The sequence below is a fragment of the Microtus ochrogaster genome, chromosome 17 (genome assembly GCF_000317375.1).
Source record: "Microtus ochrogaster isolate Prairie Vole_2 chromosome 17, MicOch1.0, whole genome shotgun sequence".
Classification (NCBI taxonomy): domain Eukaryota; kingdom Metazoa; phylum Chordata; class Mammalia; order Rodentia; family Cricetidae; genus Microtus; species Microtus ochrogaster.
Genome location: NC_022019.1, coordinates 5,137,114 through 5,151,846, shown reverse-complemented (window position 1 = coordinate 5,151,846; position 14,733 = coordinate 5,137,114). Strand labels below are relative to the sequence as shown.

The 14,733-nt window shown below is 42.4% G+C and overlaps 1 protein-coding gene across 1 annotated transcript in view; it reads left to right on the top strand.

The window, feature by feature from the left end:
* Mtmr6 (myotubularin related protein 6) overlaps positions 1-11,644 on the top strand; it is a 49,797-nt gene extending 38,153 nt beyond the window's left edge. Inside the window, exons 7-14 of the mRNA XM_005355407.3 lie at positions 1,730-1,862; positions 2,705-2,814; positions 3,165-3,290; positions 5,693-5,742; positions 6,092-6,292; positions 7,481-7,612; positions 8,266-8,392; positions 9,454-11,644. Of these exons, the coding sequence (XP_005355464.1) occupies positions 1,730-1,862; positions 2,705-2,814; positions 3,165-3,290; positions 5,693-5,742; positions 6,092-6,292; positions 7,481-7,612; positions 8,266-8,392; positions 9,454-9,702 (1,128 nt within the window). The 3' untranslated portion in view covers positions 9,703-11,644. The remainder of the gene's footprint in view (positions 1-1,729; positions 1,863-2,704; positions 2,815-3,164; positions 3,291-5,692; positions 5,743-6,091; positions 6,293-7,480; positions 7,613-8,265; positions 8,393-9,453) is intronic.
* Positions 11,645-14,733: the final 3,089 nt, after the last annotated feature.

The following is a 14,733-nucleotide window of genomic DNA, read 5'->3' as shown; positions in this document are numbered from 1 at the left end:
AGACAAGGTCTCATGTACATTTGTACTGTGTAGCTAAGGGTTGTGGTCATTCTGCCTCCACTCCCAAATGCCGGAGTTATAGACATGCAGGCATGTGCCGCCAACCCCAGCTGATTACTCCCTTTGTTACTAAAACTGTCGATTGACAAAACACTTAGTATTAAAATAATTTGGCCATAATTTGAAAGATTAAAAACTTGAGAAACCATTATTTAATGTAAGAAACACTGAACTAGTGAACTGTAATGAACAGGAAATTGCTGCTCTCCTGGCATCTGTGGTACGAGGCTAAATTCTTGAGACCGAATCTGAGTCTGTGCTTCTATGCACAGTAGAGAGCTGATTCTCATAGGACCGTGAAATTAGAATGATTGCAGTCTTCAGCAGTGACAGCTAACTTTATTCTGATTTCTGTTATAGCATCGCATGCAGAGCTGGTGGGATACACAAAAGGACATTGGCAGAATTATAGTGAGGATCTCTTCAAAGATCTGGAATGATGAGAAAATAAGAGAAAGCGATGAGAGAAAGCGAGTGAGCACTTTAGACCTCGAGCGACTTTAGGCAGACTGTGGAAGGGACACGGTGTTTCCCAGTGACGCTCACGCTGTGCAGCCTCACCCAAGACCGTGGGACTAGGGACGATGAGGATAGCGCGAATAAATTAGAAAGTATTAACAATTAGACTTTGGTATTGATAATCTTTAGTTAAGTATAAAAGACTTTCTGAGGACTCAAGAGCTGGTAATGTCTCATAAGAAAAACTGTGTTCCCTTGTTACTAGAGACTTATAATCTAATGAACCAAAATTTAGGCAATTTTAGATATAAAAGATGACTATAATATGTACATTTTGAAGATGAAGTCTGACTGTGATTTGCAGCTTAAGACCTAATAGTTTTTATTTATCTAATTGTCATTGATACAGAAAATACTCACTTTTTCACTTGCTTTTCTACATTAAAATTAAGTAGTGACTATGTGGAAACATTTTAAATTTTACTTCAGCCATAGATGCTGGTAACTTATGAGTCAGTAGGTCCAATTCCCTGTACTTGTTACCAACCCAAGGCCCATTCACTTAATGAAAAATTAGTTCCAGCCAGTTTAGATCATTTTATTTCTTCATACTCCTATGAAAAGAATGCTAATTATAGTAACATATTGTACGACAGAAGCCAGCAAGCCGAACCCTAAAGGTCTCCGATGAGTCAACAGTCTGTTTTTCCTCTAGAGACCAGTTTATGAGAGGCACGATTCTCGGAGCTGTGCCAGATTGTGGGTGATGCTGCACACAACACAGCGACAAGTCTCCACGCGCAAGCTTCATGGCATGGCGCCATAGTCCACATCTGGCTCTCAGGGCACCTGTGCTTTGAGCTCACAGTCTGATTCTGCAATCTGAGCTCTCCAGGAACCATTCCTTTCGTTCCAATTCTGAGTTGTTATGGGAACATGGAAAGCTGATGAGAATGTAGATTAATTGTCTCCTGAGTTGGCGAGTCTGCTGGACTAGACTTTTCTTCTGGCAGCCACATTTCCCCCCTCCCCCCACTGCCCTTTGTCACTGCTGGGGATGTGGCAGTTTTGTTTGTTAAAAAGTAGTAGCTAACTCAATTTTGATGAGTTTCTTTAAATGCTCTCCTGCCTAAAATGTGTGATTTAGTGTTTTTGATAAACTAAAGATAAAAATAATTTGATTGTAAATTTCTAAAATTTTGAATTTTAGCTGAATGCCATGGCTAACAGAGCAGCTGGAAAAGGTTATGAAAATGAAGACAACTATTCTAATATTAGATTTCAGTTTGTTGGAATAGAAAATATTCATGTCATGAGATCCAGTCTTCAGAAATTACTAGAAGGTATGATTGTTGTACACCTTTTAGAAAACTTTGTGAGATAGAAATACAGTGGTGGTCACATAGGGCTTTGGATTCTCTGTCAGTCACACTCCTAAAGTCAAGAGAACATGGGATTGATGCTGATAATATACTTAAGATGGTAAAAGTATTATTTTAGTATCTAGTCAGTATAAAAACCGGTAAATTAGTCTCTCTCCCTTCCCCTCCCTCTTCCTTCTTTCCTCCCCTTCTCTTTCTCCATCTCCCCCTTCTCCCTCTCTCTCTCTCTTTCTCACTCAGTTGCTTGCTCATATCTTTTTGAGAAGGGTTTTTTTGATTCATGGTTTCCGTGAACTCATTCTGTAGGCAAGGCTTGCCTTGAAGTCCTGGTCCTCTTGCTTCAGCGTCTCAGGTGTTGGGATTCTAGGTCTGCACAGCCACAGCCAGCGCCATCTTTCCTTGTCATCGAGTCCTAGAAAGCAGTAATGTTTTTATACTTATAGCTTACTTTGGCCTAGCCACATTTCAGGTGCTCAGTGGCCCCATTTTGGGTGGTAGCTGCTCTATCTGCACAGTTCTAATAGTTTTACAAATCGCTGTTGTTAGAGATCATTGAATATTCAGCACATCCTAGTTATGATGTAATTAAAAACATTTAAACATTTGCACTACGATTTTTAAGGTGATTGAACATTGCTTTTCCACCTAGGGACTGAAAAATGTCCCCCAAAGTGTTATTTAGCCTCTAAAGCACTTTTCATTTATTTGCATTTTCTCCACTTCACTCCCCTTGAAATATCCCGAAAGGATGAATGGGAGCTCTAGCCCCGTCCTAATTGAACACTTTGCTCCCTGTTTCATAGTGAATGGCAACAAGGGACTGTCTGTCAATGATTTCTACTCTGGTTTGGAGAGCTCGGGATGGCTTCGCCATATCAAGGCTGTTTTGGATGCTGCAATCTTCTTAGCCAAGGTAACTGTCTCTCATTGGTTTGGGGTTTGTCATGTTTGGGAAGGAATGGACTTAGCCTTGGTATAGAGGTTTGTTCTGCTCAAACAACCTCTGCTCACTCTTCTTCACCTCTTTAATGGAGTTCACTTCAGTTTGAAGTGGTACCTAATACAGAGGTTTACAATCCCCAAGTACTTAGAAACAACATTTTGTTCATTTGCTTTTTGTTGTATTAATTGCTGTGGCCACAGTGTCATTGCAGGGCCAGCTCTTCTTTATAATGTATACCTTCTGGTGTGATTTCAGTCCAAGCCTTGCTGATTTGTGTGAAGGGTGTTTTACAGGACTCTGAATGTGTTGTTTCGCTTCAGGCAATAGTGGTTGAAAATGCGAGTGTGCTGGTGCACTGTTCGGATGGCTGGGATCGGACTTCCCAAGTTTGTTCCCTGGGTTCGCTTTTGTTGGAGCCTTACTACAGGACAATGGAAGGATTCATGGTAAGGACTTTCCATATGCCCAGGGGATGCTTGGCAATATTCAAAGACAGTTTTATACTAAGGTCGTACAGCTGGGAGATGCTGCTGGGCAGTTGATCCTGCATAGGACAGCTCTGGTTAAAGATCCTGGGGCCCTTCTATGGCAGAGGACCTGCGCTTAGACTGATCTCCATTTGTGCCACATTTTTTGGCAAAACACTTCAGATCTAGGCTTGGTATGCATAGTCCCCGCCACCACCACCATCCTAAATTGTTACCGGCAAAACTGATGATCTTTTCCCCACATGTTTATTTACATCACCATGGTGATGAGGGAAACACCACGGGGTCATATTTTTCTGTGAAACCGAATTTCTAGTTGAACAGTCTTCTTCTAGTAAGGATTTTATCCTCTGTTTTGTATTTGATTAGATTTACTTTCAAATTTTACATTTAAGCCAGCTGTATTAAGCTAGGCCTACAAGCATAGCATTTGGGAGTGAAGACAGGAGTGTCAGGGGTTCACGGTCATCCTTTACTGTGTTACCAGTTTGAGACCAGCCCGAGCTACCTGAAACCTTGTCTAAAACCAAAACAAAAATTTACATAGAAATACATGGTGAGTGTGTGACAGGACATTAGAGAAGTTTCTAAGCTTATAATTATTAAATAGTGTCCTGTGACAAGGGTCAACACTGTTATTTGGCTCAGCTATCATACTGAATCAGATGGAAATAACAAGCTAACTGGAAATGGGAAACTACATGGAAATGGTGCTAATAACAATACAATTAAGCTTACTTTGCGAATATAAGTGACAAGTGTTATTCTTAGCTCATTGCCGGGCAATTGGATGAAGCTGTGTAAGAAATGACCAGGAGCACAGCAGAGCATCTTTAGGAGATATAGGAATGCGTGAGGGAGTGTGAGAGTAAGCCTGGTACCCAGGAATTGTAGGGTGAGAGTCTGAAGAAGAGGATGCTGGGATATGTACTTTAAGTAATACAAAAAAGCTATAGTTGCTTGATGAGAGATAGATGCTCTGTAAAAAGTTACCTTGGCATCTTGAAGTCAGAAGGGAGTGGGATGGAGGCTGGGGGTCCAGGATAGCAGCTGTTAGGCCCACTGAAGAGGGAGAATTGAAAGTAAGGCAGCAGAGCACACACAAGGAGACGGAGGTGATGGGCTCAGGGGACATGGCAAAGGAGGACGAGTGCAGCCATGGACTAATGAGACTGGAGGAACGGAGTCCTCGCCTAGGTTTCCAAGCTAAAGAGAGCAGCAGGCTCGAGAGGATACCAAGTTAGAATGCATAGGATGGCGGAGGCCCGGTGTGACATCCATATTCCCACCCACGGTCACAGGGTGGAGGTGATAAAGCCATCCCTGATAGAGCTGGGAATGTGCTTGAGAAGCTGCATCAGTGACCAGTTTGCTATGTTAAATGGATTTAAGACAACATTGGCAATGCCAAAAAAGATGACCATCTTGACAAGAGCGTGCTTGGTGGCTGTGTGATGAGAGTCTAAGAGGTTGCTTCAGATCTGACTGGACACACTAGAGATGTGTTCCCTCACTGGCCGTGGTGGTGTGTGTCTTTAGTTCCTGCATTTCAGAAGCTCAGACAGGAGGATGGAGCGTTCAGGCCAACCTAGGTTTCATATTAAGAAGCTGGTTCAAAAAAAAAGGGGGAGGGGAGCTCTTATTTTGGTGGGAGTATTCAGTAGAGAATCCATGACATAAAGACTGAAGTGTGTAGTTCAGCCAGGTATGGATATCAGCTCTGGGATCTGAGTAAAGGCTGTCACTTTTATTGACTTTGCTTTGTTTTCCAAGAGATAGAGTCTTGCTATCTCTTACATTTATTTTCTTACATTTATGTAAACAATGTGCAAATAAGCCAAATGGCTTAAAACCCCCATCCCCCTGTACTACTCAGAGTTGGCCATTATTAGAGCTTTAGTTTACATTCTCCCAGTCCCCCTCTCCCAGCCTAAACTCTATTTGAGGACAGGGTTTCCCTATAAAGCCCTGACTGGTCTTGAGTTCTCTGTTCTCCTAAACTCTATTTGAGGACAGGGTTTCCCTATAAAGCCCTGACTGGTCTTGAGTTCTCTGTTCTCCTACCTGAGCCTCTGAGTGCTGGATCACACCTGGCTTTTCCTAGCCTTTTTGGTATCAATTTATAGGTACAAAAATGTAATTCTGCCTACCAGGTTTGCTCTTAAATACAACAGGAATAGTCTGTCCTGAGCCCACTTCATGTGGATCTTCACTCTCCTGTAGCCCTTACTCCAGTCTATGGTCTGACCATATTTTTACCTGTAGTATTTTATCTTTTTATTTCTGTTCTTAGCAGACTTGTCACAACATTTTTTTACATTGAAAATAGTCATATAGTTGCTTTTGCTCTCTCTCACTAGGTTTTAATAGAAAAAGACTGGATATCGTTTGGGCATAAATTTTCAGAGAGGTGAGTGGCAATTCTGTCTTTGCAAAAGTATACCACTGTGTTCCTTTTCTTGGGAATTTTCGCATCTCTGTGGTGCAAGAACTGTAGCTATGAAGTGAATGAAGCCAGATGTAGCGTCTCTGTTAGTTCTCATGGCCATTGAGTTTTTTTCTGAGACAGTCTTGTAGTAATGCTGTCCTTGTACTTCTGGTCCTCCTGCAGTGGTTACAGATGTGCACTAAAGTGGACTTTTATATGTCTGTATTGTGTGTAATGTATGTATTAGTGTTGTGTGTTTACATTGGCAATACCTAAGTAGTGAACGTCTTTCAGAGGCATTTTTAAAAAGCATGTGCTCTCTGCGGGGTAGGTGTGGCCATTTGGACGGCGACCCGAAGGAAGTCTCCCCGGTGTTCACTCAGTTCTTGGAGTGTGTGTGGCATCTGACTGAGCAGTTCCCACAAGCCTTTGAGTTCAACGAAGCGTTTCTCCTTCAGATCCACGAGCATGTTCATTCGTGCCAGTTCGGGAACTTCATTGGGAACTGTCAAAAGGAAAGAGAGGAACTCAAGTAAGTGGGTGATAAAATGGGCCTTTTCCTCCCGCACGCCCCAAGTCAGCCCACCCTGGTCATGGCTGCAGAATGAAAGGCCTCGACAGTTTCAGACAGGACTGAGTTTACTTCAGAGTTTATTGTATATAGTTTTGAAGTTAAAGTACCCTACTAATGTCTTCCCAGGTAATAGGAAAAATACATTTTGAAATATATTTTGAAGAATAATAGTATCCAAAAGAGTGCATGTAGGATATGTAGCCAGCTCAGTAAATCTCACTGCCTACATGCGTGATCTTTCCTAACAAGACTGTGTTTTGGGTTTGGATTTGGAGTTTAGATTTATTATATTAACAGCGAATCTATATCTCCCGAGTGACATAGAGAGGGGCCGGCCCTGGTTGTAGGTGGAAGACAGACACATGCCCACACTTCCAGGAGAGCTGACAGCAGAACCAAGGAGACATGGGAAATTCTAAAGGTGTGCAGGGAGTGAGAGATGAGTGCATTGTGCAGAGATGAGCAATTAGCTTTGCGTGTTATAATTGGCCAGCTGACTTTTCTTGGGGTACAAAAATCTATTTTAGGAAAACCTTCTCGGTTGGTACCAAACATCCTCAAACAATGAGAAGAGGGATATAACAATGGATATTTCTTAGTAGTCATTCTTATAACATACAAATTAGGGCACATGGCACTGGTACATGCCTGTAGCGTCTGTAAGGCTCACCTGCTGTGCAGATGCCTCCTCTGCAGCCAGCTGTCTGTGTACTTTAGACAAGCATGTAACTGGCATTTCAAATTTTTCCCCTGAAATGTGTTTCTGTCCCGTGTAATAGCTCTCATGGCCCAGCATGGGGTTATGAGAGCAAGGGGGAGCAGCTGCGTCAGTGCCCTGCAGTGGGGCCGGGCATTCCTGGTGTGTGAGAAGAATCCCCGAGTGGACATGGTGGGGCTGGGCAGTCCTGGTGCATGAGAAGAATCCCCGTATGAACAAGGGTGAGAAACAGTGCTTGACCTGTGTTGTGCTCAGGACACATCTATTACACATAGTCACAAATGGGAAAGAAAACACGGGGAAAGGAGAGCTCAGACAGGAGCGATTAGTCTACAGCTGGAAGTCACTGGAAGCCACGGCCTCATCTGTGGAATTAGCGGCATGCTGTGCACCTGGGTGAGACTTCTGTGTTGTTCTTGTTCTCGAAGGTTGAAGGAGAAGACTTACTCCCTGTGGCCCTTTCTTTTGGATGACAGACAGAAGTACTTAAACCCTCTCTATAGTTCCAAATCTGAGAGACTGACAGTCTTGGAGCCAAATACGGTTTCTTTCAATTTTAAGTAAGTTGGCACCTTTGAAGCATTTATATGTGGTTTTTCTAAAACAAATTTTAGTGACTTTAAACAGTATTTATTTTATTATTATTATTTGCATGAGTATTTTGCCTGTGTGGGTATCTGTACACTGTGTGTGTGTGTGTGTGTGTGTGTGTGTGTGTGTGTGTGTGTGTGTGTGTGTGTGGCCTATGGAAGCCAGAAGAGGGCATCAGATTCCCCGTAACTGGAATTACAGATAGTTGTGCGCTTCTGTGTGGGTGCTGGGAACTTAACCCAGGGCCTCTGGAAGAACAGCCAGTGCTTTTTACCACTGAGCCATCTCTCCAGCCCCTAAAACTATTATGTTAATTAAACATATTTATGGGGTGCAATGTGATTGTTGTATGACCAAATGAAGATAGCATTCCCATGCTTTTACATTGTTCTCTTGATTTTAATGAACAAACAGTGTATATTTATAAACAGTGTGTTATTTTAGAACCTGGGTACAGCATGTCCTAATCAGAATGGAGCATCGTTACTGTGTGTGAGTTACTTTCAGTTGTTTACAGAGCTCAGAACAGGCCATGTGAGCTGTTCCCACTTGGCTGTGCTGAGAGCCTCAGAGCTCACTATTCCATCCAATGGTGTTTGGTAAAAACTTCTTTGTCTTGAAGGTTTTGGAGAAACATGTACCACCAGTTTGATCGGACGCTCCATCCTCGACAGTCTGTATTGAATATAATTATGAATATGAATGAGCAAAACAAGCAGTTAGAGGAAGACATTAAAGACCTAGAAGCTGTAAGTATTTGGGTTGTCTAATAAAGCATTTGTTTAATGTACTACATGAAGGTGTCTTCCATTTTGGGTTTCCTCAATTGCAGATGAAGAAAGTTGATTGGACATTTTACTTCCTTCTGTTGAGAATAAACTTCCAAATTGTCTCACTTTCTCTTGGCCTGTTTGCCTTTTTTTTTTTTTGTTATGATTTGTCAGGGTTCCTTATATATGAGGCACTAATTCTCTGCTCAGTTTAATGAAAATAGCTTTGTCTGGCCTGTTCTCTTTTCCACTTTACTATTGTTATCTTTATGCTCTGTTACATGTGTGTATTAAATCTTGCTCCATGATAAGATTTTCCTATAATCATTTCTCTGCCATCATATATTAACTAAATGAACAAATTATACATATACACATATATGTGTTTAAGTGCTCGGCAGTTGTTTCTGTTTAGGGAACTGTCCTGTCTGCCACTGAGGCAGCTGTAGGACATGTTAGTGTTAAAGCGAGGAGAGGCAAGACAGACAGCATGAGACAATTGTCTGGAGATAGTTGATTTGGAGAGTGTGATGCCCTGCCAAAGGGCACTTTAAATCTTATGTTTAAAAAAAGAAAAAGAAAATGTAAGAAGATTGTGTGACCTCCCAAAGGTCACTTTGTGGCCCTTAGTGAGCGACACCCTCCGGGAATCTTGTCATGATCAGCAGAACCCTTAGCTAATAATGTGTGATCATTGTTGTGTTATAATGACTTCAGGTTGAGCATGTCTTCTACATCTGATTCCTTATAAAATGATTACTTGTTAAACTTAAGTATATTTGTGCTTCCGGCATGTGAAAACCTAGTGATCTTTCCAGTCAAATCTGGTTGACTCAGTTGAGAAATGTAAAAAGTTAATGAAGTTTTCTTTGACAAATTTTCTTTGATACATTTTAAACTATTGGGATTTTTAGTTGCTGAGTTTATAATTGTGTCTCATGTACAAGGGGAACATTTGCAGAAGCAGATTTTCTTCATTTAACATAGACTGATCACCTAGTATCTGCAGTTACTAATGTTTTCTCCATGTTCTGTCTTAGAAAATTACGCAGTGCAAAAATGGCATCCTAACGAAGGACTTGCTGCTTGGCGTTCACCCTGAATTGCCTGCCCTCAAAACCTCCCTGTGTCTGAAAGAGCAGAGCCTGCTCCCGGTGAACGACACGCTTCGTGCTATAGAGGGCAGCAGCCCAGCGGATAATCGGTACTGCGACTACCCCGAGGAGTTCTCCAAGTCAGAGCCTGGTGTGGTCAGCTTGGAGTACGGTGTGGCAAGAATGACTTGTTAGACCCCTTCAGTGTTGCCTGGACTGACTGTCGTGTAAGAAATGTGTCGCTGGAGGATGATGCTCTACACGTGGCAGGGGGATTTCTTGAATGACTTTGGGGCTTAACAGCAGGTGAATAGTTGAGAAAGGGATCATGACTGCTCTTGAGAAGAATAAGTCAGCTAAGTGCCATTTGTAGCAAGAGCGATATTCATTTCTGTGGGAAGTGGGTGGTATTGGGTGTACTTACTGAAAATGGTTTACAGGGTACACCAGTGAGCGACAGGCTGTTGATTCAGATCTTAATTATAACCAAGCTCAAGCAGCTTTCCTTAAGTGTGATTTAACTGAGAAAACAGACCTGACAGTGTGACCCCTGAATGACTGGCGCGGCATGTGCTTTCGGGTCTGAGATGTGTGACTCTTTGTGTATTTTGCCACATAGTGACATTTTAACATTGAAGTGCCATGAGAAGTACTTCTGAGACAGCCTTAAAGTAAATTCTCAGCTTTTTCTTTTGGTGTTACAGCCATGAACAAGATGTCTGATTTCTCCTTAGTCAGCCTTACTTCATGAAAAGAACTGCACTCTCATTCCCTGACGGTCGCAAGCTGCGGCGGCGCTCCTGCATAGAGAGCCTAGACTCTGGTAGTTCGCAATTGGCCAAGCCCACCCATGTTTAGCGCTAAGGCCTCTGAGGGCTTTGTTCTGGTTGTCATTGGTTTGAGCTGCAGCTGACAGTTCATTATTTACAGCTTAGAGGACTGATTTCTTAGACTAGTATAAGCACATTTGGCATTTACTTTTGGATTACTGCATTCTCTTAATTCTTGCTTCGTGGTTGGCTTTAATCCTTTAATAACTGTACGTTTAAAGTGGCAAAGCTCTAACGTGTTCCGAGTACTAACTACATTCTGAGCTTCCTGATCTCCTAGAGCATTTCCCTGTCCTGTACCTGCCTGTGAACTACCAGGTGAAGTAAAAAGGGGCAGACTGGTAGTGGGGGACTTTGCTTGGTTATGTGAGTTTTGAAGCAATCATTTTTATGTGGAATATGTTTCTTTTCTCTTAAAATATAGACGGAACAGAAAGGGAGCACTGAGGGGAGCCAGTTAATGTCCAACAAAAGGAGCTTTAGCTCTGGAAAGGGTTTGTTTTCTTTTGTTACAGTCATTGTTTATTCTGTGCACTAGGGCATACACATCTTTTCCAAAAATCACCTCCAATTGACAGTATTACCAGCTGGCTTTAAAACAGAGTCTAATACCATGGAAGACATGAGGTACAGTTCAAGGTCACTAAGAAGTCTACATAAGTTATCATACATATCTCCTGATTACACCTGTATCTATAATATTTCTTGTATTAGTTTTGAACATATGTATCTGTTTTTGAAAAAGAAGAAAGCTTTATTGTATGTGATTTTTCTCTAGTCCTGTTTATTTTTACAATTCACTTCCATAAAACCTATGTAATAAAAACACTGCATTTTAAAAAGTAACAGAAATGTACTATAAAAATATAACATATAATTAATGGTGTTTAGACATTGGGAAAGGAAACTTAATCTCTGTGGCCACAACAAGAAGCTTTTGTGCCTTGGTTCTACCAGGTTGTGGTTTTAGACTCCTCTATGGCAGACTTCCTATAGTCATCATTTTGGTTCATTATGCTAATCTCCAGCTTCACATACACATACGTGTTTGTGTGCTCACACACAGATAACATCCTGGGTGACATACAGGGCGTATGTTGGCAAAAGTCTGTGTGAATGTCTTATAAAATTGGATTTATGTTCATTGTGTTTTGGGATGTATAGCATGTAAATTATTTCATGTATTATTTAAAGGCAATTAAATGTTCGTGTTTTACTTTGAATGTTTTTCTTTTGGGAAAAAGCAAGTGAGGGTCTTAGAGGAGAGCCCAGTACCGTCATGTTACTAAACCAGCATGATATCTGGCTGCATGCTGAGTGCTTGTCGTTTGTCCGCAGGTCAGTTTCTCCCTCATCCCTCATGAAGGAAACTTCTTTGTGTAGCAGAGGGAGGCCATAACAGAAATCCATAACAACTGACCATGGGGTGTCCAGTCCCCATCAACACAGCTGCAGCACAGCCCCAGATGTGAGGCCTAAGGAACAAAGCAGAAGTGGGGTGCACAGAAAGAGTGTAAGAGGGCTGAAGAGATGGCTCAGTGGTTAAGAGTGCTGCCTGCTCTTCCAGAGGTCCTGAGTTCAATTCCCAGCAACCACATGGTGGCTCACAACCATCTGTAATGAGATCTGTCGCCCTCTTCTGGCGTGCAGGCCTACATGGGGACAGAATGTTGTATACATAATAAATAAATAAATCTTTTTTTAAAAAAAGGACTGTAAGAGTTGGAAGAGCCAGGGGACCAGGACGTTGGCTCTGAGAGTGTGGTACTTAGAAATGGCACAAGCTACACCTATCATACCGTAACTATGTGGCTGTGTAAACAAGACCTGAACTGTGACAGCACAGCTGGCCTGGCAGCGTGGATGGGAACATCTCACAGGATCGCATTGACACAGAGCTCCAGGAAACTAACGATTACTGAGAGAGGGAGACTCAGTCTGTCGCAGGGGTGAGCCCGGGAAATGGTTATTCAATTGCAAATGGTCAGCTCTGAAATCATGTACATCCAAGCAAGTCTAAACAAAAGACACGTGGCACCAAGTTGTAGTGTTGTCTTCTTCACTTAGACAAAGAGTCATATACAGTATTACCTTATCATCATAGTAAAGTTTTTAGCATTTCATTTTCCAAAGGTTGTTAATAAGTGCCTTGCAAATACAAAAATGCTTTCTGAATAATTAACCCAGGTGAGTGGTGGACAAGTTCAGTAGAGAGTGGTGACCGCTGTGGGAAGTCCCTTCGTTAGTGGTGTGTGTTCTGTGCCACTGCCCGCTTGCAGGGGGAAGGTGGGGTCCACCAAGTAGACCCATTCAAGGTGAACTGTCCCAGAGATGGGTTTGCGGGCCAGTGTAGAGAGGAAATCATGGGCCAAGAAATGGGCAGCTTTGCTAGAAGTGTTAGGAACCAGTTTTCTGGGTGGGAAGCAATGTGGGGAACCATGAGAAAAGAGATGGCATGATCTCCTCTCCCTCCTTCCCTCTGTCACTGTTTATCTGATGAGACAGATATGGGAGGAGCCTCTCTTTTTATGAAAATTTTCTGCACGTCAGCATTCCTGAGTTACCTACATAACCATTTAGGTATGTTCTGCTGCCTGCGGACCTCATATCTCCAGGGTAGGTATGACCATAGCCCACCACATATGTAGATGACAGTGTCATATTGCAAAAAAAGGTAAGACACCCCTCACCCAATGACTTTTACGGACATTACTTCACATTTTTATTGGCCAAATCTTATTATTGTCTTTATTTTTCCATGTATAAGTCTGAGTGTTAGCACAACTCAGGTATGGATGCAACTCTTAAAATTTAGGGGGCTGGAGAGATGGCTCAGTGGTTAAGAGCATTGCCTGCTCTTCCAAAGGTCCTGAGTTCAATTCCCAGCAACTACATGGTGGCTCACAACCATCTGTAATGAGGTCTGGTGCCCTCTTCTGGCCTACAGACATACACACAGACAGAATATTGTATACATAATAAATAAATAAATATTTAAAAAAAATTTAGGAAGTCTGTCTGGAAGAAGGACAGCCTACAGCCTAGAGCAGTTAAAGACTGTACATCGTGCGCTTGAGATCTGAAAACGGGAAACCTGGTGTTCCCAGGAAAGTGAAATGTCCCCGCGTACAGCAGCAGTGGGGTTCAGGAGACAGACTCTCAAGTCCCCATCTCATCCATGGGTTTATGTTGGGACTTGGGAGCAGTAAGCATTGAGTAGGAATGTGTGTTGGAGTTAGCACTGTTAGCAGTGTTAGGACTGGAGATGTGTTCAGTTTCCAGCAACCCATGTTGGATGGCTCACAACAGCTCCAGGGGTTCTGACTCCCCCGTCTAGTTCCCCCCAGGTACCCACAAACACATGGCATACACACATAGACACGCACACTCAAACAAAAGGACAAAGTTGGAAAATCATCATTTTTTCTTGCCACTCTGATAAAATACTTGAAGAAGCAACTTGAGAGAGGAAGGACTTATTTTGTTTCACAGTCTGAGAAAATGCAGTGAGTTCCGGTGGGGAAGGCACGGCAGAATTCACACCTTGTGGCTGTGGCAGGAGTGTGAAGCGGCTAATTCATGAGTGAGACATCTCCAGCTGGCAGGAACAGGGCCGACTATAGTTTGTTAGCCTTGCTCCTACTGCCCAAGGTGTGCCAACTATACTGTAGACCCACAGTGTTCTACAAACTCCCAAAACAGCGACACCAGCTGGGGACCGCTCACCTTCTGGCTGTGACGGTTTTGTGACACTCGGTGAAGTGACCTGCTATTGTGAATAGGTAACCAACTGTGACTCCAGTGAGGCTTCAACATGACATTTAGAACCCCAACTACATTCTCGTGTGCTCCTTGCTGAAAGAGTGTCATTGCTTCACGTAGTTAATATTTTCAAGTATCTGGTTGATCTAGATAGAATTTGTTTTTGTATATACAAAGAAGAATGGATCCAAACTTTTTTTTTTCAAAAATGACTGATTTTTAATTAACTATCTTCTTGTTCACAATACATCACTTCTATGTAATTCTGGAATCTTCTGTAGCATTTGTTTTTGTCCATATGACAGAACCCCGTACAGCCAGGCATGGTGGTAGAAACCTGCAGTCACAACCCTCTTGAGACAGAGACAGGTGGATTTTGAACTCAAGGCCAGCATGGGCTACATAAGGAAATCCTGTTTCAAAAAAAAAAAAATGAAACAAACTCAACAACCAAAACAAACCAAAAGAAAACAAAAAAGGGTGACACAGTTGTTTTTTATCAAGGCTGTGTGGTCTGATTTTATGTAGAGAGAGCCCGCCCTTTGGGGGCGGGACGGCCTCGGGCAAATGTATATAAATTGGGGTGCACAGACGCTGGTAACCCCTTCCTGTTTCCTGTTTCTGGGCATCGCGG